The sequence below is a fragment of the Drosophila mojavensis genome, unplaced genomic scaffold (assembly GCF_018153725.1).
Source record: "Drosophila mojavensis isolate 15081-1352.22 unplaced genomic scaffold, ASM1815372v1 contig_36, whole genome shotgun sequence".
Lineage (NCBI taxonomy): Eukaryota > Metazoa > Arthropoda > Insecta > Diptera > Drosophilidae > Drosophila > Drosophila mojavensis.
Genome location: NW_025318858.1, coordinates 14,563,602 through 14,591,440, shown reverse-complemented (window position 1 = coordinate 14,591,440; position 27,839 = coordinate 14,563,602). Strand labels below are relative to the sequence as shown.

Below are 27,839 nucleotides of genomic sequence, written 5' to 3'. Positions count from 1 at the left end.
TCGTGTTTTCCGTTTCGTGCAAAGCGGACGCTAGTTCCACACTGAATAAAGTCGAGAGTCGATCAGGGTTTTGTGCCGTGCTAACCGGAAGTAAGGATAATTTTGTAGTGTTGCATTTGTATCATGTATGTGTGTGTCGCCTTGTATTTTATCCTGTTGCGCCGTCGCATTGTTAGCTGCCAAAGGCCAAGCTAAGCCGAGTCGAGTCACTCAAAATGGCGGCAGTCTCTGTCTCTTTCTGTCTCTGTTTCTTTCCCTGTTGGCAATCGCGTGTTTAACGCACCGGAAGTGCTTTCAGAGCCCATTAATGCGTTGCGCTTTTTGGCCAAAGCCAAAATGCATTCAAATGTGTAAAATCGTGTAAAACTGTGCGCAAAAAAACGGCCTAACGAGTGTGAAAGCAGAATGCAAAAAAAAAAAAAAAACCAAATGGCGAAAAAAATCTATTAAAGCCACAAGCATAACTCCAAAATTATGAAAAACTTGCAACGTGAAAATGAATATGAACAAAAAACAGAATTTCGCAAAAAAATAACCTTAAATTATTGGAAAAACTCGGCCACATGTGAAATCGAATGAAATTCTACAAAAATTGAACGTGTTCAGCGCTCGATTCAATCAGCAGCCGATAAGAAAGTTCAAAAGTTCAACATTGAAAGCGGAAAATATTTCTATACAAGTTTTTAAAATATATAAAATTATCGCGTGTGTCTACTCACTCACTCTCTCTCTCTTCTGTGTATTGTATTTGATAAGCAACTGTGAAAGAGACGACGAGAAAGAGAGATGAGAGAGCGAGGGAGAAAGTTCAAATTGAATGCTCTTCAATACTATCTAACAACATTCCCATGCAAAAATCTATTGCCACTTGATGTTTTGTTTAATTGAGCTTTTAAGCCAACAAAAACAACTATGCAAAACTAAGCAACATTTGTGTTTTAATAAAATGCAACATTTTAATTGAATTCGAATTTTTAATTCACCAATTATATTAAATAATATAAGATAAGCGGGTCGCAATTGCCCCCAAAGTTGAAATCGCAGCAAAGCAGCTAAGTGAAAGACACATCAACACAAAAACTATTTAATTAGATTAAAAAAATATTCTGTATGTAAAATATGAAAAATGAAGTTGATAACCAAACAAGAACAAAAAATTGTTGCCATTGGCAGCCATTCAAATGTTTTTGCTAAAAATTAAATTGAAAACTATGTATTTTCTTTTTCATTTTTTATTTGTATTATTAAATTTTATTTATTTATTTTTTTATTTTTATTTTTCAAGTTTATATTTTGTTTGAAATATCGAATGTAAACTGAAACAAAAAACTGTTTTAGCATCAGAGACAAAATTTGAGAAAGTAATCACTGCAATATTAGGGGTAGATAATGGCCTGGCACTTATTCGATAGATTATGAAACATTTCTTTACTTCTCTTTTTCAATTTTAATAGATTATTAACCTTTATATGATAAGATGCTCAGTGAATGCTTATTTCTGTCGAAGTAATAAATACACATCAGAATGATTTGACTTGTTTTCTAAATTTAAATTGGGAAGTGAATTTAGAAAAGTACTGATAAAGAACACAGTTCATTATTTATATGAAATTAAATGTTAAAGTTGAAAAACAATCTATATATATATATATATATATATATAGTATATGAATATAAACGCATATTAATTGACCAAATGAGAGATAAGAATTTCTAATAGAACTAGATTCTTCTATTAGAATAGATTTTATACAAATTAATTATTTATATTTGCAAAAACTTCTTCTTTGAATATACATATATACTATTAATATATAATGTATTCTATAATATGCTATATAGTATATATATGCAAAAAAATATTATCCTCTATATCTCCACAATTTTGATTATTACTTCATTGATATTAAATTAAATACAAATATTTATATTTAAACAAAATATTATTATCAATAAATATAAATTTAGTAAAAGTATTTCAATTAAATTACGAAAACATTCTCCATGACAAAATAAAAGACTTCATGGAAAATAGTAGGAATCTCTTGAATGCAAAAATATGTATATTCCCCTCTAAAACGTATAATTAAATGCTATATTTTATATATAGTTCATTATATTCTATACCTCTACAGTTTTCAATAACACTTTATCTTGAATTGAATTTATAACTCGATAGAATCGATAGAGCACACCTTAAGTTTCTCGCTTTTACAAAATAAATTTGCAGCACAATTAAATTTCAGATGCTAGTACCACACACTTTACACATATGCACGTGTTCTGGATAAGTTATGGCTGTTAGTGGCGCATAAGATAGTTATTGCCCAAAATTCTTCGCACCCGCTTAAGCTGCTGTCAACTGCAGAAGACACACTATGCTGTGTATACATATATCTCAGTATATCAGCATATATATATGTGTGTGTGTATGTGCATGTACGTGTGCAACATTTGTTCAAGGCAAGCCAACTAACTGCAAGTCGTTCACTTTGCTTAACTTCCCAAAAAAAAAACAACAAACAAAAAATGCGCTGAAGTGGTGAAAAAGACAACGGAATCCAAGTAAAAGACAGCAGACTTCCTTTTTCCTGGCACCTACTCAGGTGGTGTTACTATTTCGTTGTTGTATTTTTCTTATTTGCCCGTGCTTCACGCCGCGTATGATTATTTCGTTCAAAAATTGCATTTCGAACAGCGTCGTTTGATAAAAAATGTTGCATATGCATGAAGACCGTCAGAGTGTGTGTTGGTGTATGTGTGTGAATGTTGGTGTGGGTGTGGGAAAGTGACAAATGTAAAACAGTCAAAGATGCTATTCTGAAAGCAGGTAAAAGCAACGCCCCAGGTAAAGTGTCCGCACCATTTTCCAATTTTCACATTTCCGCCATCTGCGTCTGTTCACATTAAAGCTAAAGACAATTATTGAATTTTATCCAAGAACCAAATTTGCACACTTGTTGTGGCTGAGCTCAAATCAACTCGAATTCAAGTGCTGCAGTTACTATGGGGAACTCTTTCATTTCTTTTCGTTTGCTTTGTGTGGACAATATTGTCTTGTGCCAAGCGCATCAATCTACTTTAACCCGAAGGGGTTTTTAGGGCGTGCAGACACGTGCCGACATATTTAGCTGAAGCAGGCAGCACACCTTACCTTACCACCTTACCTTGGGGGCACTGTGATGGAGTGATGGATTTGGCTGCGAACTCAACGAGGAACTAGCTAAGCTGTGGGCTTAGTGTGAAACGATTTGTGTCATGTTTGATTTAAGGTAACGGCTTAAGCAAAACATAAGTTAAGGAGACAATGCGAGGTCCTTTGACAAGGCTCAAGTCTAAATATAATCGGCGAGAATGAACGAACAGCTGTCTCTGAAATAACAGACATTAAATTCTCTCATGGAGAAAGCACTTGGTTGCGCTTCTATAAAACATATTTAGGATCTAGTAAATGTCTTTTGAAATTATTATTGATCAAGTATTTGGTAAAATTATAAGAGTAGGAAAAAGATTAAAAGACGTTTAAAATGTCACACCTCTAAAGTTAAATTGATTACTTTCTCAACCCTTAACCCTAGTCAACTAAACCAAAAAAGTCTCACATTGTTCGACTTTTTTATACCCTGTACCCATTTTCAATGGGAAATCAGGGTATAATGGTTTTGTTGAAATGTATGTAACAGGCAGAAGGAGGCGTGGCAGACCCCACAAAGTATATATATTCTTGATCAGGGCGACGAGCTGAGTTGATTTGGCCCTGTCCGTCTGTCTGTCCGTCTGTCCGTCTGTCCGTCCGTCCGTCTGTCCGTCTGTCCGTATGTATGAACGCGTCGATTTCAGAAGATATAAGAGCTAGAGACTTCAATTTTTTTTTTAAATGTCCGTAATTACAGCGCGCATATCAAGTTTATCATTAAAAATCGATAACTCATCCCGATCTTTTTTTATCGATAAAAAACCTTATCGAAAACCAGGTTTAAAATTATATCTTCTACACCTTTATTGCTAGAGTCTCAAAATTTTTAATGTATGCTTATATGCAATTTATACAATTTCGGTTTTTGTTAAAATTTACCCCCCACCCTTAAATTCACCCCCTCACCCTCACTTTTGTAAAAAGTGTATTTCAAATACTAGAGATTTGTGCTTTGGCAATTACATGCATATCCATGTTATAATCATAATCTAAAAGTTTCATGAAGATCTTACGTCCACAAAAAAAGTTATTAAGCAATTAAGTTCTCATAGTAAGCGCTCACTGCCGCCCATGCGTGTTTATGCTTGTGTTTGTATATGTATGTAATTGTTTGTGCATGTGTGTGTCTGTGCGTGCGTGTGTGTTTGTGTGTGTGTGTGTGTGCGTGTTTCTTGTGTAAGCTGAAAGACGCGAAAAATTATTGAAATAGCTATTACTCCAAGGGTTCAGGGGATCTCGTAGTCGAGTAGTCTCGACTAGAGCTTTCTTACTTGTTTTAATTTAATTTTTTTTAAGTTTTCCTCGTCATGGCTAGCTAATTTTTTCATAAAAGAATATTGATTTCGCTCAAATTGCTTTTTTACATTTTATAATGTAATGAAATTTATTTTAAAGCATTTTAAATGTAATACAACAAAAATTGTAGAATTAATTGAAATAAATTTGTCAATAAACAACAAATGTTATGCATCAAAAGCTTAAATGTGTCACGACCCATTTTCCCATATATTCAATACTTATGCAAATTTCAATCATGCTGAAATACCAAATAACAATATTATTATTAAATTAACCATAAAATTGGGTAAATATGAATTGCATAACAAGCCAAAGTTTGCATATATAAATATTCAACAAATTATGGAATTTTTGGAAATGTCTCAAATTTTCATAAATTTTCTAATATTCTGCAACATAATTTGCAATATTTTAAATATTTATTTAACATATAATTCATAAAATATGTAAAATTAAATAAAAAGGAGAATGGAAGATATCCTAGAATATTATATAGGAATATAATCTATAATTTATTAAGATATTTTTGAAAATATATTTTTTGTAATAGGATTCATTTATATATTGTGCAAACTTTATGCTGTATATGGCTTATTTTATATTCTCATGGGACTTTCCTTGGCAGCTCCACATTCGAGTAAACGAGGTGTAAAAACAGCTTTACTAATGCCGACTAAATTCATAAATTTGTACTTTCAAATGCAAACAGAAATCATCACTCGATTACACAGCAAAAGTTTGCAATTGTCTTTAAATTTTCTAAATTAACGAATTTCTGGCCATGCAGATGCATTGAGACTGCATATATTAGTTGAAATAGTTTTTTAGTTTTTCACGCTTGAGCTGTTTGAGGACGCTCTGTGCTATAACTATGAATCTAATATTTGAGAGTTTAATAAAGACAACAAAAGCCAATTAAGTCTTATCTAGAGAATACGAATTTATTCAGGTAAATAAATATGCAGTGTGCACAAATGATTATAAACAAATGTTAAATTTTTGGAGTGTTTTGCCTTAGCACAAATGCTGGACACGAATTCAGGAGCTTAAGGCAAACACATTGGTCGGCTTACATTATAAGCCCCAACACGCAACTTCCCTTAAATTATATCTAAGTGCTTGTGCACTAAACACACTCACACTCAACCTGCCACACTCACACACACACCTACGTGTACGCGGCAGTATAATTATCAAATGAATGGATGATTCCGCATGTCTGTGCACAAAAGTTTCGCATAGTTCATTGCTCCGGGCTGTGGCAGTGACTTGTGGCAAGAGAATTGTTGCCCGACCCCTTCATATCTTACGTCCCCGCCCTGGCCCCACTGCACCATTTACTGCTCAAATCAATACGCATTCGCACTGTTGTGCAGTGGCAAACATTTGCATAATTCGCCAATGCTCACTTACTTACTTACCATACCCTTTGCAACGGCGCTGCAACAGCGCGATCGGACACAAGTTAAGGGACCAAAAAATAAATGTAGAATTATGTAAATTTATTTGAGAAGTAAAAAGTATACGGCTACCATTCCCATCGGAGGCGATAGAAGGTGTTACCAAGCTAGCTCGGCCAATTCTCTGCGGGCTCTGCCAGTTTGTCTGACTGCTTTTGGCCTGGCTCTATGCCGGGTTTTATGTGGCTTAAGTCGTTCGCACTAACCGCCTGCCTTTCCGCCTTTTAGCCCTGTTGCTGCGCTGCTGTTATGTGTTGGCCTCAGTTGTTAGGCTACTTAGATTTTTGTTGGCTGGCATACCCATTGCCATTGCTTGCGGCAAAGGGTATGTTGATTTTGTGAGTATGTACGTAATAGAGGCATTTAAGTATCTAACATTTTCGAAATTTAAAATTCGAAATTTCTTATTTTTGAGGTCCTATATTATTTATTCCACTTCTATGTAATATAATGTGCAAGAATTTATATTATAGAAATAAATAATAAAATAACAAAATGTAGAACATAAATATTTATCACATCAACTTTCTCTAGAGATTAACAAAAAAATCCATACATAGTTTAAAAAAAAAATAATAAATACGTATTTTATTTATATTTATATCATATTCAGCCCTCACCAATTATATGTAATGCAAAAAATGTGTTTTTCGTTTTATAGACTTTTTTTTAAGGTTATGAATATGCAAAAAAGTATGGACACTTTCTGAACTACTATTTAAAAATACGCATATGTATACGTATGTTTTTCTATTAAATAAATATATATATTTAATATATATTTTAATATATGTAATTTTGTTTTTTATGAAATATAGAATTTTGATGCATCATTTCGAACTTATAGCCCGAACATACCTTAGTCATACGCGAAACTGTGTTTAGTTGCGTTCAGTCTTTGTCGGCACACTTTCGGGCTAACTTGGCTTTTACAGCGTTGTAATTAAAATTTTTTTAAATTAAAAAAAAAAGTAAATTAGAAATGATGACCCGAACTTTAGCTGGCTGGCACGCTCAGACCAACCGCAGCTTAAAACTTGTGTTTTACGTTAGCCAAGTTTCCAGACTTTTTAAATGGCGTCTAATTGATATACATATATATACACATATAAGTACGGACACATATGCACATGTTGCTGCTGCAACTCTAAAGCATTTAAAGCAAACGACTTATGAGCCGAAACTGTTGCAAGTTGGTTGAGTATGCTGCAAGTTATGCAGGCAATGCAAGGAATTAATTCCGTTTAAAGCAAGGGGGAAATTATTTTCAGCTTATGTGAAAGATTTAAAATATGTGAAAGTACAAAGAAATGCGTGTTGTATTTTTAATTTACTGAGAATATATTTACAACTTTAAATACATATGAATATTGAATGCTGTAAATATATGATATTACTTAAAATTTAATTTGAATTTAATATATTATTTACTGTGATTTTGTTCACTTTAGTCTTCAGAAAAATGAGTTTCAATTAAAAGGGAAACTAAGAAGCTGTATCATATTTTAAGTTTTCTTAAAGACCCAAAACTTCTTGGATTATTTTAGCCCACTTTTCCTTCATTTTCTCCAGTCTGAAACATACACTTGCTTCACTCATAAGAAAAGCAATTTCGGCATTTGGCTCAACTACCTGCTCTTCAATAGCTCGTCCTTTTGGACGTAATCGACAACATGTTGTCGATTGCGGCCATAATCTGAATGCCATCGCACTCTCGATAACTGAAAATCATGCCGCTGGCAATTTTAATCTCGTTTATTAGCCATTTTTCAAGTGCTGCACATAATTTTCAATATTGCAATTTCTCGCCCAGGCGGCAAACGCATTCAGCAGCTGCAGCAGTCGGTGCAGCTCCCACGCCCACAGCCCCTCACATGCCTTTGTCTTTATCGAACATGGCACGAAAAAAAGAAGCAGAATGCTGGCACGTGTTGAACAGGCGGCGGCGGCAACGGGCGGGAGGAATGTGAAGGCAATGACGAAACATGGCGCCCATTTGGATGCCATTAGGGCCAGCCAGGCTAGGTAGGTGTGATGGCCAGACTACCAGACTGCCAGGCAGCCAGGAAGCCTGCTGAACCAAGAAAAACAATGGCCCAGCAACAACAGCAACAACAACAATTTGCTCACGCAAGCAAAAGAATATAACAAATTTCATCTTGTTTTTTTTTTTTTTTTTTTTTTTTTTTGCTGAAAATGTAAAAGCCGTGGCAAACGCACATTGGTAACTATTTTTTCGTGTCTCTCACTCTCTCTCTCTCTCTCTCTCTCTCTCTCTCTGTTTTGAATTTTGAGTTTCCCTGTTGCAGTCGATAAAGTTGCTACAGGGACTTAGCGTTTGATTGTCTTTGTTGACGTGTTGTTGTTCGAATTGTTGTTGCTGATGCTGTGAAAGCTTCAATAATTGTAAAGGTAGACATGCACATGGACATGCGGCACTCACTGTGCACAGTAAATGTTTATAGCAATCACTATTTCCCACCATGAACAACAATTTGATTGGTAGCAGCAAATGCTCAAAGCTCTCTCAGTTGATGCCTTTTGCATATGCAACAACTTTTCATCTCCATCTCCATCTCCATCTTTCTTCCCCTCTCTCTCTCTCTATGTCTTTAACTTCGCCTGCTCGCTTTGCTATTAGATTTGCACTTCCCGACTTACAAGCGCCCCGCACCACCCAGAATGTTCCATCCTTAAGCCTTTACCATGCACTATATGGAGCTGCCCCTGCGCTACGCTGGCAACAAACGTAATTGCATTTAGTTGAGAATTTATGCTCGTATTAAATTTATACATTTCTCATACTCTGCCATAGGTACGGTTAAGCGACAAAGGAATGTGCAGAATCAATTTTACGAAAACGAACGTTTCTTTTTTAGAAGTTTAAAATCTAATTTTATTCCAACTGAAAAATATGTGAATTTAATACGTTTTAAACTTTTCAATTTTGTGTTCTTATAATTACAATAACAAAACATTTTTTTTTTATTTCCCAAACCAAATTTGAAAAAATATTTATACAAGTTCATAAGTGTAAATCAATTCAGGTATTTTTTGTTTCCCTATTTAAACTATTACAAATGTTTAATAATGATATATAGAGAGACTGCTAAAATAAATTAAATATACAAATTGCATAATTCATTTTCCGCTAGAAATTCTATATGAATAAACATTTTCACATATAAAACCTAAATATTGTTCATAGCGTATTATGAAATTCGTTGAACCCCACATCTTTCTAAATTTTTCTTGTTTTTCTGTTCGCTAACAATCTGCTTAAGTTTCTACCTACGTGAACTTGGCTGCAGCATCCTTGTGCTCCGCTCCCTGAAGCAGCATACAAAGAGCTCTTAACTCAACTTCACCTTCACTTGAAAATTGCATTTTGTACAAAAATGTTTGCCCTACCCGGAAGATACATACCAAGATATCTATTTATGTGTGCATGTGTGAGTATTTCCAATATTGCATTGGGTATGGCCAAAGATGAAAACAAATGACGTTGGAGCTTCTGCTTTTAGTTTTTAGCTAGTCAAATGAAATTTTTGGAGTCCTGGTTACATAAAGATGTAATAAATTTGAAATTTGTTTACGTGCTCGCTTTAAAAAAAATAAATAAATAAACAAAAAAAAAAAAAATAAATAAATAAAAAAAAAAATAAATAAATAAGGAAAAAAAAAATAGTGTCTTAAGGCAAAAGTTAATTAATTAGCTAAAAAAAATATATTGGTGTATATTCACATTATTATTCTGAAAATTTTTAATAAAACGATTACTTGTATATAAATATAATAAATAAAAATATATTCAAATAAAACAATTAAATAAATACCTACATATATTAAATAAATATTTTTATCAATATGACTCACTTCTTATGTTTTGCATGTGAAATCAGCGTGCAGCGTACTAAGCCTAAGTGACTTGTAATTCTTCTGCTTCTTCCTTTTCTGCTTTTTCATGCTTGTTGTATGCCAAAGCAGCAGCGACGCCATAGGCGAATTAGATTCATAGAGCCTCCGCTGTTTTTCCATAGATCACAAACTCCGCATTACATACATAAGATTTATGAATTTTGCAATAGCTGTGCAGCAAAGCCGATTATGAGCTTTGGGCAGAGCAGCAGACAGGATAAACTCGGCGGAGGTCGCTAACGTGCGCGCAGATAATCAAATAGATTCGACAATGAGATTTATAGTGTGCACACACATACGAACACACACACGCACGCAAATTAACTCTGTAGCCTGTGTTTAGCTACATTTATTACTTGCCGCAAGCACTTTTTCTGCTAAAATTTTTTGCAATTGAATTTCATTGTTGCAGCACTTCACTTTTACACTGAACATGGCGATATTTACAAATACCACTTTCACTTCATTTCACAATTTGCACTTGAGAAAAAAAAAGGGAAAAGAAAAAATTAGCAAAGACAAAGCGCCACTTTTCCACATTTCACAATTAATTTCGAAATCATGATAAGTGTTGGCCAATCGTTAAATCATTTGCGTCAATTAGCGATATTTCCAACACTGGCGCATGTGCACATGGTACGCTGATTGTCAAAAATTTGTATGCTGCAATGACATTGATCAGCACAGCAGATAATAGAATTTATATATATTTCAATTCAATAAATCAAATATAAGAGATATGAAAGCTGCTCTGGTTATAAAAATAGAAATATATAAATATATATGGAAATTCCCGTTTGCATCAAGCTTAATTTGTATTTACTATTAAAGCATCATTAAGCACTTGCCATTCACTTTGCTCTATTGAAGCCATCTGGCAACCCTTGCTGCAGTGTATCTTTTTGTTTCTTGCGCTTCGTGTTATTGAATCTGAAGTTGAAACATATTAACTCAATTAAGCGACAAATCCCTCAGCGGCACGATTTATAATCATTATTTACCCTTCAAGTAAACGCTAGACCATTGCAATTCAATTTGTGGCAGCCGCACACAAACATTTTGACGGGCTAGGTAAAACCACTTCAAATCACGAAGAATTGATATGCGCACACACCACACACACTCAAGCATACAGATCTCAATTGTATGTTTGCATGAGTATGAAAGTACTTTCATGTGTGCGTTTGTGTGTATGCGTGCAAATGCAGGTCACATGCACCCGATGCTCGCGAGCGCAAAAAAAAAGTGTTAAGTGCTTTTGCTGTTTCTTGCAGTCGAGCAATCATTGTCAGCAAATACCCAACAGCAGCCAGTAAAATACGAGAACGGGTCCAGAATGAAGCACCACGCAAAAGAGGAAACCACAAATGTAGTTGCGATTTATATGCTTTGCAAAGTGCAAAGAGTAAAACAAAATAAGCAGAAGGGGAGAGCGGTGAGTGAGCGGGTGAGAGCGAGCGAGCCAGGCAATGTGCAAAACAACCGTTAACAATTCTTTTTCGTGCTCTAAAATCAAATGCAAATGCAAACCAACAGTTGGCGTCAATCGCAATGTCGTAAGCTAGCCCTCTCTTTCCCTCCTTATGGCAGTGCTCCGATTTGTTCGCACTTTATTGCTGGAATTAATGATGGAAGGGCTGCAGCTGCGTTTGGAGCGAGGGGATTTCGGCTCTTTTTTTGCCGACGCTTTCTTTTCTTTTCATTTTATTCTGTGTGCTTTATGTTGAATCAAGTGGAAATTCAATTGATTTGCTTTGGCTTCAGCTTTGAGTATGGCAAAGCGAAATACGCAAAGGGCTCTACAATAGTGGGCGACTCTCTCTGCCACGCCCACCACAGGCATATGTTGAGCTTCAAAGGGAGCGAACAACTTAACCAACAAGTGTGAAAGCGCACAAATATAATTTTGCAATATTATTTGAAGTAACGACTGCAGCAGACGCTTCCGCCCCTTTCCAATTATGATTGCGTTTGCACTGCACTGGAAATGATTCCAGGTTCTCGTTATGTCGGCTGTCCGCTTTCCAGTTGAACAATCACAGTAATTAAATGAAGGCTAAATCTTCATTTTACCTAATGAACTCAACAAATGAGAAATTCGAAGGGGTTAAATCAGTTGGAAGCCAAAGAACAAACCGCAAATTTTATTATGCATAAATGCAATTTGCATTCTAAATTAAATTTTAAATGAAATAATCACACACATATGTACGTCTATACACACATAAGTGAAGTCTGTCAATATTTCAATACTTATGGCAATAACATTTATTTTCCTTGCAGATTATAATTTTATTGCAGCTGTTCCATGTACGTGCTAAACGATTCGCGTATATTCTGAGCTGAAGGCAACGTTGGCACACATACAGGCCACGCCCATAATGGGCGTAACCAATTATTCGATGGCTATATGGCTGCTATTGGTGCTGATCGTAGCACAGAGTCAGGCGGCAAGAGAAAGTGAGTAGAAGTTAAATAATCTATGAAATACTGAATGTATAAAAATTTAATCAGAATCAAATTTTTCAAAAATTAAAAATAATCTTAATTAAATTTAAAAAGATGTATATTTCATAGTAGAATAAAAACTTTTACAAAGATAATAATGTAATTACTCATCAGAAATAATTATAGATTTCATTTAATAATACTAAAAATTATTAATAATCTATTTCATTAAAAACTTATTAATATTATATTTCATTTGCCTCTCTTAGATCCGCTTAAGGATCCACGAATCTGTGGTCGCCCACAATGTGATACAAACAATCCGAAGTTTGGCTATGGTGAAAAGCTCTATAAATATGAATATAGGGTTTCCGTGCGCACGGAATTCGCCGGCTCCGGGGACAACAGCTCCGATTTGTATTTGAAAGCGAATCTCGAGATATTCTTTCCCAAGGGCTGCGAAGGCTATCTGCGTATCAATACAGTCAGTCTGTACGATTCCCAGCCAGAGGCAAACAATGAGAGCACCGCTTCGGAAGAGAAACCAGCCAAGGATGTCTATGACTACTATGACAACTTGAGCAGCGAGTCTGCCTCCGATGAGCATGGCTCGAACGACTTTGAGCATATGCATCCCAAGAGCAGCGAATTGTCCGTAGATCTAACAAAGAATCTGTTACGCTTTGCCTTCCACGATGGCCACATAAGCGAGGTGTGCCCCACCGAAAAGGAATTACCTTGGGTGCTCAACTTTAAGAAGGGCATCCTGTCGAGCTTTCAAAATACCATGATGCGCTTCGATGTGGACTACAATACAACCGAAACGGATGTCTCCGGCGAATGTGACGTTCAATATTCATTGGAGTCCACCGACGACGTCTTCGTGACCATACGTAAAACCAAGGACATATCCTCATGTCGACGACGTTATGCTACCCAATCAGTGTTACAAACTACGCCGTACACATTCCGAGACGATAAAACTATTTGGCCCATACTGAATTCACTGAGCTATTGTAATGTAAGTATGTGAAGATAATTCCGAAATCAAAATCAATTATGAGAATCACAAAGAGAGGCTTATTGAATGAATTTAATATTGAAATCAAAATGAGCTTATGGGAATCCCAAATAAAAGTCTTACTCAATAATATGTCTCTCTCTTGATTACAGTTGACCATTGATAACAATGTTTATCGCGAGATCAGCTGCATGGAGAGCCATCTGCTGGTGCCCTTCTCTAACGGCAGCTCTGGTGCATTGACCACTACAAAAAGCTCGCTGCGGTTGGATAGCGAGGCTGCTTACGGCGTAAGCGAGTTTCTGGACAAGAGTAAGTTATATACATATACATAGAATACATATTCTCAAATCGAATCTCAATTATTTTCTCCAATGCATAGATGTTGAATTCGTGGAGCGACGCTCTGCGTTAGTTTTTGATCACACGCCCCCTGTGAAGCCCAGCCATGACGAGATCAAGGCGGCTCGCGATCATCTGATGCAAATGTGTGTGGTTGGCTTTCCCAATATTCAACGCGAGTTTATCGATGTCTTCACCAACTTTCTGCAAACATCCAAGAGTCTGGACTATAAGACACTCACAGTGCTGCTGGAGCGTTCAGCCAGCATTTGCGATCAGGGCAAGTAAGTATTATCTAAGTATCAATTAGAGATCCATATCTAACTGGTTACTGATTTGCAGAAAACACGTGCTGGAATCACTGCCCTATATTGGCAGCACTGCATCGTATCAGGTGATGCGCGATCAGATTGTAAATGAGAAGCTAACCAAGGAAATGGCACATAGTTGGATGAGCTCGCTGTCCTTCATCACGCGACCCGACGCAGAGACACTCGAAACCTTTTACACCATTCTCGACTATGCTAGAAACAAACTGGATCCGGAGTACACGCTGGGCGCAACTGCCGTAGTGCACAGCTATTGCAAGCATCATGATAATTGCGAGGAGGATCTCAAGGTGGTGCAGATTATCAATCTGCTGGAGACCGAGTTCCTCAGCCAGTTCAAGAGATATCGCGGTGATCGCAAGCAACGCGAGCGTTTGATTATACTGCTCAAGGGTCTCGGCAACATTGGAGTCATATCCCCCGGATTTGCAGAGCAATTGCAGCTGATCATTAACAATAAGGAGGTGCCAGTGGACATACGCTTGCAGAGCATACTCGCCTTCAGGCGCGTTGACTGCTTGAAGTACCGCAGCTATTTCCTGGACAACTATGCCGACTACACGTTTAATTCCGAGCTGCGTATATACAGCTATCTGCAGACGATGCGTTGTCCGGATTATATATCTATTGGTTCCATCAAGTCCATACTGGAGAATGAGCAAATCAATCAAGTTGGCTCATTTGTTTGGTCACATCTCACCAATTTGGCTAAATCCAATTCGCCGGTTCGCATTGAGGCGCAGGGCTTGCTCTTGAACGATGAGCTTGCTGATAAGTTTAAGATGGATATACGCAAGTTCTCCCGCAACTATGAGCACAGTCTGTTCTTCGATGAGTACAATTTTGGTAGGCAAATTTGCTTGTAATATATATTTGATCAATTTTGAATAGAATTACTTTCCTTTTAGGCACCACAACTGATGCAAATCTGATTTTCGGCACCGATTCCTATCTACCTCGCATGGCCAGTGTCAATTTCACCGCCGATCTCTTTGGCCAATCGGTGAACTTCTTTGAGTTTACTGCACGCGCCGAGGGCTTCGAGGAGCTGGTTGCCAGTGCCTTTGGTCCGCAGGGCCCGTTGAATGGCAAGCTGCTGCGCAAGAAGCTCGCCTTTCTCAATCGCTGGCTGGGCAATGAGAGTGCCGAGGATGATGATACCTTGGATAATCTGCTCAATTTGGACAACTTGCGGCTGAAGCGTAAGACCGCGGAGAGCTCAGAGTCGGATGAAGATGGCGAATACGAATTCGAGGATGAGCTAGAGGATGCTCCGCGATCCAAACGGAATGCAGATGCCACAGCTACGACACGCAAACAGGGCATCCAGCGCAATATTGATCAGCTGGGCTACAAGCTGAAGTACGACTACAACAATCCGCGAGCGCAGTTTGGATTGCGCGTTTTTGGCAACGATCTGCGTTACTATAACTTCGAGTCCATGTCGGAGGTGGCGAGGCTAATTACGGAATTCAATCCCTTCTATCAGGCGCAAAAGGTGCTTTCGGGCAAGACCTTGAATTACCGAAAATCCCGAGTATTTCTGGACGCCGCATATACCGTACCGCTGGCCGTGGGCATGCCTTTGGCTATCCATGCATTTGGTGCATCCTCCATTGATTTGAGTGTTTCGGGCAATTTGGATAAATTTGACGTTGATTGGCATTTCGATGTCCAAGGCCACTTCAAGCCCTCTGTGTCTGTGGATGTGATCACCACAATGCAGACGGACATGTTCTGGGGCCAGTCGGGCATCAAGGTCAAGAGCAACTTGTACTCTAATTCGGAGGTGGAGGCCAATCTGAAGATGCGTGGCCGTAATCTCATATCCTTTTCCTTCAACCTGCCACAGGACAAGAACGAAATCTTCAGCGCACGCTCGGAGCTTCTGGTAGTGAAGCGAGATCAGGAGCTGCCCCAGGCGGGCATCGCCAAACGCAGCGCCAACTCCACCTGCACCTGGCCCGTGCTGGACAAGGCGATTGGACTGCAAATGTGTTCACATTACAGCGTGCCCGATCTGAGCAATACAACCGAAGCCTTGCCCAGTTTATTGTTATCCGGGCCGCTCAACTTCAGTGTCATACTGAAAAAGTCAGATTTGACGGCGAAGAAATATGTATTTGAATACAATTGGGATCAACAGGATGAGGACAATAATGTTAGCCTGGTATTCAGTACGCCTGGCTCGCGGATTCCCCGCATTCTGGTGGCCAATTTGACGAGTGTTCCGCAGGGCCTCAATGCATCCGTCTCCTTCATCAATGGCAAAAATCGGGCATCAGCTGGATGCCGATATAGCGGCAATCCGGATCACAGACGCCTCGATGTCTATCTGGACAACAATGGGAATCGTTCACTGGATCTGGGCATGGAGCTGCGACGCTATCAGGACTTTACTGCCTGGATCTATAAGCCACGCATGCTTCTGACCATCAATGGCGTGAACATAACCGGCTTGGTCGGCTCCATAAAGATCAACGAGAAGAACGGCATCACGCAGCACGACATCGATCTCTCGTTCGAGACGAAGAAGCTGCAGGCTCTGGTCAGCGGCAACATTGTGCAGAGCGAAGTGACAACCTCAACGAATATGACTGTCAATTATAGGGTAAAGGAGAGATTTAACTGAGGCTTATGAACTTGTGTAATATAATCAACAATTGCTTTTCTAGTTCCAAGCTTCCAAGATCGAAACCATCAATTTTGCCGGCCGTCTAGTCAACAATGGCGATAAGTCGAAGACGGAATACCGTGGCAATGTGAAGCTACGCACCACAGCATATCCGAAGCTGAACTTTGCCTCAAATGCCACCTGGCTCAGTCTGCAAGGGCATACCGAGGGCTTCTTGACCTATAACAATGCGCCCGACTATATCAATCCGAATTACACCAGCTTGATTAGAGTGATCTTTGCGCGCTCCAGCTCTGAGAATGTTACTTTGGAGGGCTCGCGAACGAGGGCGAGCTTGGAGTTGAAACTGCCCAAAACGAATATCGATTATCGAATATTGATCAAGTACGTAAAATAGTCACACTCAGAGAGACAGAGAGAGAGAGAGAGAGAGAGAGAGAGAGAGAGAGAGAGAGATTATATGTATATCTATATATTTCTTTCGTAGGCATGAGGAGCGCAGCAAAAATGGCACCGAGCACAATGTCATTGTGGGTCTAAAGTATGCGCCCGATAAGGAGGTAACCGGTCTCTTCTCTGTCCACCTGCCGCGTCGCAGTCTCTTTGCCATAGATGCCTATATGAATGTGTCCGTACCCGATTTCAATTCCTGCACGGCCAGCGTGAAGGTGAACGAAAAGGCGCCCAAGGATTATATGGTTAGTAAAAGATTGTCCACCTTAGTATATATTTTCTAAAGGCTTATTTATCGTACTCTTTTAGCTCTTTATCAATGGCTCTTGGTTTACGGGCCACTCGATAGCCGTCAAGGGCAACTACAAGGATCGCAGTTCGCGCCTGCAGGCGCTGCTCCACTTGAAAATGATCGTGGAGAGTCCATCGTTCGAGACGACCTCGATCAACATGGTCTACAGACGCAATCAGCTGCTGATCTTCTTCGATGTGCAGAGCAAATACGGCAAGGATCCGTACGGGCTGACCGTGCAATATACGTCCAATGCGCATAATCGCAATTCCAATGCTGAGATTCGCCTAAAGGTCAAGGAGAAGGATTATTGGATCAATTCGAAATTGCTCTCCGAGCAGCCCAAGCAATTGCAGGTGGAGATTCACATAGACAAGTAAGTGCAGTCGCTAAGATCCTCATTCAATTTCGGTATTCAACTATTGTAAACCCTTTAGACTTCGAGATGTGCACATTAAGTTGGGTCTGCTAAACATTGACAAACGCAAGGAAGTCTCGCTGGAGCTGAAATGGGATGCGAATCGTGATCCATCGGAACGTTTGGGCCTGCTCTTGGAGTACAATAATCCGGGTAACAAGCACTACGACGGCAATGTGATGATCACCTATCCGGAGCGCACAATCAACTGCGGCTTCAGCACCTACACGGGCGGCCCCAACTACTATGGCAAGGCGCACGGCTCCTGGAGCATCACTGAGGTGATTGAGTTCAGCTACAATGCGGGCATAATGCCGGGCAAGAACCTGCACAACTGGCTGCACGCCGAGGTCAATACACCCTTCGAGGGCTGGCGCACGAACACGCTGACCGCCGGAGTCTACAATGTGCAAAATCTGATATTGGCTAACGCAACGCTGTCCTGGGCGGAAGATCAAAAACTGCAGCTGGGCTACAAGAGCGACCACGATATACACGATCAGTTGGTTAGCTTCGATGTGCGCTTTGGCATCAACAGCACCATCAAGGACATTCCCACCATCAATGTGAAGGTGGCACACTGGCAGGATCCAAAGAAAGTCGACACCGATCTGTACCTGAGCTACAAGGGACAGAACGACACCTTCAACACCTACAGCGTTATATCCAGCTGGAATGTGATTCGCAATCAACGCTATCAGAATATTTCGGGCACTGTCGCCCTGGTCAGTCCGTTTGAGGGCTATCGCAAGGGCGGGCTGGCGGCCATGTTTTCATTAAATGATAAGCGTGAGGTGCAGGGCGCAGCCTCATTGGAGTTTGAGGTGCGCGAGTTTACGCTCACAATGGACGGCTATGTGCGCAAGTTTACGGATAATATGCTGATCGTAAACATAACAACGCCGCTGGAGAAGTTCCGCACAATTCACGGCCGATTCGGCTTGAATGAGAAGAAGCGACACGCTGTGGCGGAGGTGCGAGCGCCAACGGCTGCATTGGGCATTGAGGCGCTGGCGGATGTTAAGAATCTGCTCGACTTTGATGTCAAGCTGAGCGTGGCCACGCCCATTGAGAGCTTCCAGCAGGCGGCTGTGTTCGGGCAGGTGAACACGGAGCGCGTGGACATGCGCGGCATATGGAACAATGCCACGTTGGGCTTCACTGGCGTCTGGCATATGCATAACATGACAGACTTTGAGTACTCGTATCTGGTGTTCACGCCGCTGGCAGGATTCGAGGAGAACGGCTTCATAGCGCAGGTGCTAAAGCGGGATAACTTCATATTCAAGCTGCATGGAAAGCTCTCGAACTATAAGCTGGGCGTCAAGATCAATGGCCAGCCGAAGCCGAAGCTGGTGAATAAGCTGAGCAATCAGAAGATGCTCTTGGACTTGCACTTTGACGATGACTTCCAGCCACCCAAAATTCAAGTTGACGAAGACGACGAGGAAGACGAAGAGGACTACATCTCCTACCTGGTTAACTTCGAGGTGGACACGCTCGTGTGGCCCACCATAAATGGCGAGCTGGATATTCAAGAGAACATGGACTTCTATTTCTTACTGGGCAATCTACAGCTGCCCCAGGGACGTTTAGAGTTCAGGGATCGTCTGTACTTCCCCGACTACATCAATGTGCTAAATGTCCTCACCGTGTCCACACCCTTCGACTTCGCCAAGGACTTCAAGTCCGTGCTGGAGTATCACATTGACTTGCATTTCAATGCATTCTATCAGCGCGTGTTGTTCATGGTGAACGATGTCAACGCCAAGTCCCAGGAACTGGGCTTCGAGGTCAACTACACCAAGGTGGTGGACAATGTCAGGCCCAGGGCTTACAATGTCCAGCTGAAGCTAATTACGCCCTACCAGCAGCTACCCGAAATCAAGATATATGGTCGAATCGAGCTGGATGACAATGCCTACAAGGGCAACATTACGTCAATTACAGCCCACACACATCTCTCTCTGGCTGCTGCTGTGGAGGTGAGCACTGTACTTTCCTCATTGTTATACTCATTCATGAAAGAGAAATAAGTAAATATCTCTAACTATGCAGTGATTTGTGCAAAATCTTTATAATTTTAAGCAAATATTTACTCAGGTAAATAGCTCAAGATCAAAAGATATGGCTTAACAAATATAGGAGGTCAAATAGACTTGCTCTATTGATTTGATTAGGGGTGTAGACCGTTAATAAGTATTCAGCAGTTGGTAGCGCCCGACTGCACCGTTTTTTCCTAGTATTCACTTGTTTATATGATTGATTTTGATTTCAGAATGAAGACAATTTCCTGGAAACATCTGTTGGCATTCTGTTGGAAACGAATGTTATACCGCACTACGCTTGCAATGCGTACTTTAAAAAGGACTTTACTGCTGTGGACAATATGGTTGACATACGCTTCGAGGTCACGGACAATGGCGTGGTTAACAAGGTAATTACAACAACTTGCATTAATACAACTATTCATTAACTAATATTTATATTTTCTTCCAGCTGCAAATCGAATCCGATTGGCATACAGATCCCGCTTACTATATCAATGCCAATGGCAAGGTGCATACAACAATGCTGCCCCTCCAGCTGGCCTCCACCTCCATTGTGGTCACGAAGGGGCCCAGTCCGCAGCTGAATTTCGATCTGAATTTCCTCAGTCGCGATGGCCAGAGCATTGCCTACGGCACGCGCGCCAACAAGAAGCAGGATGTGTTCAATGTGGAGGTGTGGACGCCGTTGAAGAACTACCGCAACATCTCCATGCACGGCAGCATCGTGCGCAGTCCGCAAGATCCGCAGCGCTACGATGTGATGGGCAATCTGTATCGTAATATGGCCACCTATGATGTACGAGGCGTGGTTCGCATGAAGGACACGTTGCCCTTAGATGTCACGTTGCGCGTTCAGCCCAAGTCCGGCGGTCGCGATGGCGTCATTGAGCTGAACGTCAATGAGGCGGGGCCGAGGAAAATTCGGTTCTCCTTTAGCACCATCGAAGACGGCAAAATGTGTCAGATATCTGGTGGATATAGCGCCAGCGACAGAAATGGGCCCATGGACTTCTCCGTGCTGGTTGAGAGCACCGAACCGGAAATCGCTCGCATTAATTTCTATGGCAATCTGAAGACCATGGAGCAGGGTCGCCTAGTCGGCGATGTTAATCTGCAGACGCCGTGGAAGCACCTGGGCATCGATGCAGTGCATCTGCACTCCGAGATTGGTGTACGCCCCGATGGCGGCAAGGTCGTGGGCGAGTATCAGATTGGCAAGTACATTGGACGTGGCAGCTGCTTATGGTCCTGGATACTGGCCGAGAATATGCAGCTGGTGCTGGAGAGCTACATGGAGCGGCCCAAGGCCAAGCCGCGCATCGTGCACGCCAGCGCAAAATACCTGAATCCCGGCAAGAATTTCCTACAACTACAGTCAGGCGGTCGTCTGAGCGTCGACTCCAAGTGGAATCTGGATGTGAATGGCAGCTTGCACTACAAATCGACGGATGACCTCGAATTCGATGTGCTCACCCAGCTGCCATTGCCCGTGGGCGACATCCACAAGCTGAGCGGCAGCTATCGCGGAAATATCATTAGCAAACAGCTGAGCAGTCCGGAATTCAACTTCAAGGGCAGCTACGAAGCGCTGGAAGCTCAACGCAAGCTCTCGACGCACTTCAGCTATCACAACGATACCAAATCTCTGAAGGGTGTGGCTCACTTGGACTGGGGTGAAAAGCTGAATATTTCCATTGTCGAAGGCGTTTTCACGCTGCTGCAGAAGCAGAACAATCGCCGCGAATTCCAAGCGACGCTGACAACGCCCAAGTTCAAGGGCGAGCACACATTCGGACTGAGCGGCCACTATGACAAGCCCAGTGCGGAGTATGTGAACCTGGTCTGTGCCCTGGATTATCCAGCGAGTCGTCGCCTCAGCGATTTGGACGTGACCTTCAGCTCGCTGACCAACATGCATGGTGTTATCAACTCAACGACGCCTTTCCTCAATGTCAGCTGGTTCAAAACAGATTTCGAATTCACCACAAAGAGGTAAGAGTAGAAAAAGATGCCATATATATGTATATATGCATATAAGCTAATTATAAATCTCTTACGCAGTGGCCAGAGCTATCGTTATGTGCGCTGCAACTGGCCCAAGGACAGCGCGTTCTTCAAGCTGAAGAGCAACTACGACAGCGACAGCAGCAATCACAACTTGAATGGCAACATCGAGATTGAGGTGCCATTGACCACCAGACATCGTGCGGATATTGCCTACGGTCTGCAGGAACGCGCCAATCAGGATTCGGGCAATCTGAAGGTCGTCTATAATGCACAACAGATATTGGATGGTAAGTACAAGCGCGTGGAGCTGAAGAGGCATCCCATCTACAAGGACACCACGGACATTACACTGGAGAACGATATGAAGCCGCTGGGCATACACTATGTCAGCTCCAGGGATATGCGCAATGCGGGTGAGCCCCGGGACATCAAGCACATCGAGGTCTTCGAGTTGCGCAACTCAAAGAACTTCAATCTGACGGGCGAGCTGCATGCGTTGACCACGGCAACGGCTCAGGAATTCAAGGTGGTTGCCGTGCATCCAAATCGTGCCGTTATCCTGACCACCCGGTACGAGAATGTCAATCCACATGTGGTCAAGCAGCATGCCAAGATCGAGCTATCGGAGACGGCCTGGATAGGCTACAACTTGGAAATGGGCAACTTTAGCACGGTGAGCAAAGACCTAGAGATAATGAAGCTATTACATTGATCTAATATTATATCATTATATTATATGATATTATTAAAATGCATGTAATAGGTAGTAAGTGGTGTGGCCGACCCCATAGGGTATATATTCTTGATCAGGATGACGAGCTGAGTCGTTTGGCTGTCTGTGGTTTCGTATAGAGCATGCTCCGATTGAGATTGTTATTAAAATCAATAACTATTTGCGTTATAATGATTCAATATCATATCAAAATTAAATTACCAAAAATTAAGCTTTTATTATTATCTCTGGAGCTAAAATCTTCAAAATTTGCATTTAGTCTAGTATATTTTGATTTTTGTTATATTTTGGCTACTACCTTCAGTTGAAAATATAGTTAGTTTATGATTTGGCATTTTTACTAAAAGGAAAAATGTTCAATATGATCATAATGGGATGATATGCTGAAAATTTAAATAAAAAAATTTTTTTAATCCATTTAGTAAAACAGAAGTTATTAAACAAAATGCTTGGACATTTTTTAAGAGCCCAGAAATCCTGTGTTTCTGTAAAAGTTTTTTGTTTGCGTATAAATTAAATTTGTATTTGTTTTTCAATAGAACGGCAATGAGTCCCAGCGTTACGCAATTGAAGTCTTTTATCCGAAACGCAATCTTTCGTCCTCTGGCTGGTATTATCTAACCGATAAGCAATTCAATGCAGATCTGCGCTTGAAGTGGGCTGGCACAGGTCCGCATGAAGAGTCCCGAAAGATTCGCAGCAACTTCCAGTGGAGGGCAGAGCCATTGCGTAAGGGCGAACGGGATCATCAGACGTTTATCTGGACAGTGGCTCATCCGTACCTCGAGAAGGACGTCCTGTGCAGGGCCACGTATTATCGCGGCTTGCAGGATCTACTGAAAACTCATCTGACCATCGACTATTCGAAGAAGCCAGAACAGTTGATTACGCTGGGCGCTCATCTGCGCGATTTGTACAGCGAAAAGGGATTCACGAACTACACGCTGAAGATCTACGGCTATCATCCGGCCTCGGAGCTCGATGTGGAGATGAATGGCACGCTGGTGGCGCGTCCGTCGTACTATAAGACGGAGTCGACGGCGCACTACAAGCGCGATTATTCGCCCCTTTATGGCAAGTTCTTGGCTTTGCTGGATCTCAACAAACGAGAGCTGGAGTACGAGCGTCGCTCGCCGTACCGCGCGGTCCGCCTTTGGCTGCTGCCAACGGTGGAGTATCCCGTATATGGGCTGAATGCCACTGTATGGGATACACCCGACACCAATCACACGGGCTATGTCTATGTGAATCTATTGGATCGTACCGCTCGCATGGACTTCAATCTGACTGAGGATGCCAGCCAGAATCTGCAAATGGTGGGCTATATACCCGATACGCGTAGTGGATATCTGGACATTTGGCGCAACTACGAGGAGATTCGCATCATTGATGTGAGCTCGTATCTGAAGATGAACCATTCTCGCTTGATCACTGGACGCTTCCATTGGCGTCCCAGTATTAGGGACGAGCTGCGTGAGAAAATCGAGAGCATTAGCAATTCGCTATATAACTCCTTCTCGGATGGCATCGATTTCTGGATCAAGTCTCTATACACCGAGTCGGTGGACTCGTTGGGCGTCATCTGGAACACGGCCAAGGAGTACAACAAGCACTTCATTGACGACATCAGCCAACTGAGTGTATTGGAGGAGGATCTGAACGACTTGCGGCTCTTTGTCAATCAGTCGTACGAGGCAAACGACTTCTATATCAAGAATGTGGTCAACTTTACGCTGACCATATTGGACGAGCTGGCCATCAGGGATCACATCGAGTCGGTGCCCAAGATCTTCTCAGAGCTGTGGCACGCCATGGGTGATTCGGGCAAGGCGCTGCGCAACAGCATTGTCTGGCTGATCGACACCATTAAGGCGACCTACAACAATGTTCTCGATGCCATCACGCGCTTCTTCCATGGCGAAAGTCTAGCCTACATCTCGACGCTCATGGAGAAGGGCATCGAGAAGTATGACAAGTTCGTCAAGGAGCTGCACATTAAGTTCATTAAGTACATTGAGAACTTGTGGAATAAGTTCTGGCGTCTGGCGGAGACCTATTGGCTGAGCGTACTGAAGCGCCTCGAGCCGCACATGTTCAAGATCATCAGCTTCATAGAGACGACCCTCTGGGATCTGAGCAAGGAGGTCTTTGACTTCATCTACAAGCGAACGAACGAGCTAGCTGAGTCCCCCTATTTCAACAAGATGTCCAGCTTTACGGCGGATGTGGAACGTCTGTACAGGGATATCCAGGCGAACGATGCCATCACGAATATCAAAAAGTATTCGACGCTGGCCTGGAACTTCATCAAGGAGAAGTATTTCAAGCTGGTGCCATTTGGAGCCGAGCTGAATGAGGTGCTCATGGAAATCTGGCAGGAGATCAAGGAGTTGCAGAAGATCGATCAAGTGCAGATCGTGGTGCAGAAGTACAATGAGATTGTGGCCAAATTGGAATGGATTGCGGATGAGCTGCAGCTGGAGTATCGCCTCCATCAACTGTACGGCCTGTTGCGCAACAAGTTCCGCAACTATGCGCTGAATGCGCTGGAGACGGCCGACATGTACAGGGAGGCCAAGACGAAGTTCATCTTTGATCCGGAGGAGGGCATCATTGATCTGGAGCAGAAGCTGCCCATGTCCTGGCATGCCTTCAACGAGACGCCCAAATTCGAGGAGATACCTGAATACAAAATGCTCGCCAAGGTGAACAGCTTCCTCAGCGAGACCAACTCCTCGATCATCATGAAACTGTACAACTTGAGAACCCATCTGGATCCCAACACCTGGCTGCCGCCCTACTATTGTATGTATGAGCCATGGACCGAGTGGGATCTATGATAATGTTTGTATTGTATATTTACAGCTCGTGCTCTACTCATTGACTCACGCCACTATATGACCTTTGACCAGCGCTTCGTGGGCCTCAATTTGAACTACGAGCAGCTGGCAACAGGTGGACGCAGTGGACGTTGCAGCTATCTGTTGGCACACGACTTCTTCAAACGCAACTTTACGCTGCTGCTGGAACCAGCGGTAGGAAGAAATACTTTGACTGGTTTTTTAATTATACTCATTCACGAGAGGGAAATGAGCATATCGGTTTTATGCTTACTCCATTTTACTGACCTTTTATACAACTTCGATTATTGTTTTTTATTTCACTGCAGGCTCAACCCCTGACAGGTCGTGGAACGGGCGATATATCCACGCGCAAGCTGAGCTTCATTGCCAATGGACAGCTGATTGAGATAGATCTTGGCACTGATGTAAGTCAAACACTTTCCAGCTGTTCTTCAGTTGCAAGCAACTTGAACCACCTTATTTTGCCCACAGCACATTAGCATCAATGGCAATCCCCAGCCAATATTACCGCTTAAGCTGGGCTCTGTTAACATCTACCGTGAGCTGGACATTCTGTCCATCATCTCGGACACACAGTTCAGTCTGCACTGCAATGTGCAGTTCGATCTGTGCTGGCTCGAGGTGAGCGGCTGGTACTTTGCCAAGACAGCGGGATTGCTGGGCACGCTCAATAATGAGCCCTACGACGAATACACCATGTCCAATGGCTTGATAACGGCCCAGACACAACAGTTCACCGACTCCTGGAGCCTGCAGCGTTGCCAGCAGACGCAGCTGGCCAGGCCGCTGCCCACGAGTCCGGAAGTGTTGCAGATATGCCACAGCTTCTTCCGTTCGGGCATTTTGTCCGCGTGCAGTGCTGTCGTTGATTCGGCGCCCTTCTATGAGATGTGCCTGGATCTGGGCATGAAATCCCAGCCCATACGCCCGGGCCATCCGGCCATCAAAGGCGCCTGTGCCGCTGCTCTGGCCTACATCGAGACTTGCACCACGTTCAAGGTGCCCATGCGTGTGCCGGATCAGTGTGTGTTGTAAGTGCAGAACTGTTGCAACAATCCACAATTCTCTCAAACTTAATTCTTTGTAAACTCTTCAACAGCTGTCAGCTGGCCAATGGCTCCTATGTGCCGGAGGGCAAGTTTATCGAGCTCAGTGGTGCGGATATACCGCGCAGCAGCGATGTGGTCTTCATAGTGGAGGCCAAGTCCTGCAACCAGAATCTCAAGGAGACCAAGAGCATTATGAGCGTCGTGGCCAGCATTGAGGAGCAGCTGCAGGCGGCCAAGATAACCAACAATCGGTGAGCTATTTAGCCAAGACTTGGCTAGTAATTCTGAAGAGTTCACAGTTTTTTAAGTATCCCAGATCCCAGATCATTCGGGCTGCAGGGTAGCTCTAGTCGTTCAATCCAACTACAGTTTCCTTACTTGTTTAACTCTTATTTCACTTCCAGCTATGCGGTTGTGGCCTTTGGTGGCGTTGAGCCTTACGATAAGCCGCGCAGCATTATCTATGAGCGTAATGTGTTTACATCGAGGCCCGAGCAGCTGGCGGAATACTTTGCGCATATCAATACAGGCAATGGCACCAGCAAGGACATCCTGCTGGCCATTTCAGCCGCATCCCGTTTGAACTTCCGGCCGGGCGTATCGAAGACATTCATTTTGCTCTCGTGCAGCAGCTGCTCGCCCAAGGACATGCGCTTCGATTACACCTCCATATTGCAGTTCATGCTGGAGGAGAGCGTCAATTTGCATATTTTGGCGGACACCGAGTTCGATTTTGAGCGGACGAAGAAACTGCGTCACTTCTTTGGCTTGGACAAAAAGCTGGTCTACTCGAAACGCTATCCCGAGGGCGATGAGGAGACGCGTAGCCAGGTGCATATACCCAAGAGCAATTTGGGCATTTGCACATCGCTGGCGCTCGAAACGAACGGCTCCGTATTTAGTGCACGCAAATTGGCGCCGGAGCGCAAGTATCCGATAATGCGATTCGCCACCATTTTCGCCAAGCGTGTGGCACAGAGTGCCATGCCCGTCGATGCCCAGACCTGTGAGTGCTCCGGCCACAATTCGGGCGTGGCGTATGTAGCCTGCTCGCCGCAGGAGCTGCCTGATGAGAAGGGCAATCTGGATGATTATGTAAGTGGTGGCTTGCAAACATTAATTAAATTTGATTCTTTAACTTCTGTTGTCTCTTTTTATAGGACGTTTTCGACGACTGGGAATGGGAAGATGAGTTAGATAAAGAATCCTAAGCAAACGCATTTAATTAAGTTTGTATTCGATTAGTTAATTAGTTACACGATGTAAAGTTTTTGCCAAATAATTAAACATTTTGTAAAAATAAATAACAAATTGACGAAAATAA

The 27,839-nt window shown here is 42.2% G+C and overlaps 1 protein-coding gene across 1 annotated transcript; it reads left to right on the top strand.

Annotated features, from left to right (window-relative positions):
- On the top strand, window positions 1-27,839 carry LOC6576798 (apolipophorins). The gene is made up of 21 exons (XM_002002748.4): window positions 1-90; window positions 12,157-12,333; window positions 12,591-13,342; window positions 13,495-13,654; window positions 13,725-13,968; window positions 14,027-14,859; window positions 14,922-16,624; window positions 16,689-17,032; window positions 17,136-17,346; window positions 17,411-17,769; window positions 17,831-19,796; window positions 20,090-20,248; window positions 20,311-21,854; window positions 21,924-22,542; window positions 23,142-25,407; window positions 25,468-25,637; window positions 25,772-25,870; window positions 25,938-26,497; window positions 26,566-26,766; window positions 26,920-27,610; window positions 27,676-27,839. Exons 2-21 carry the CDS (start codon window positions 12,255-12,257, stop codon window positions 27,724-27,726), a joined length of 13,011 nt encoding a protein of 4,336 aa, XP_002002784.1. The 5' UTR covers window positions 1-90; window positions 12,157-12,254; the 3' UTR covers window positions 27,727-27,839.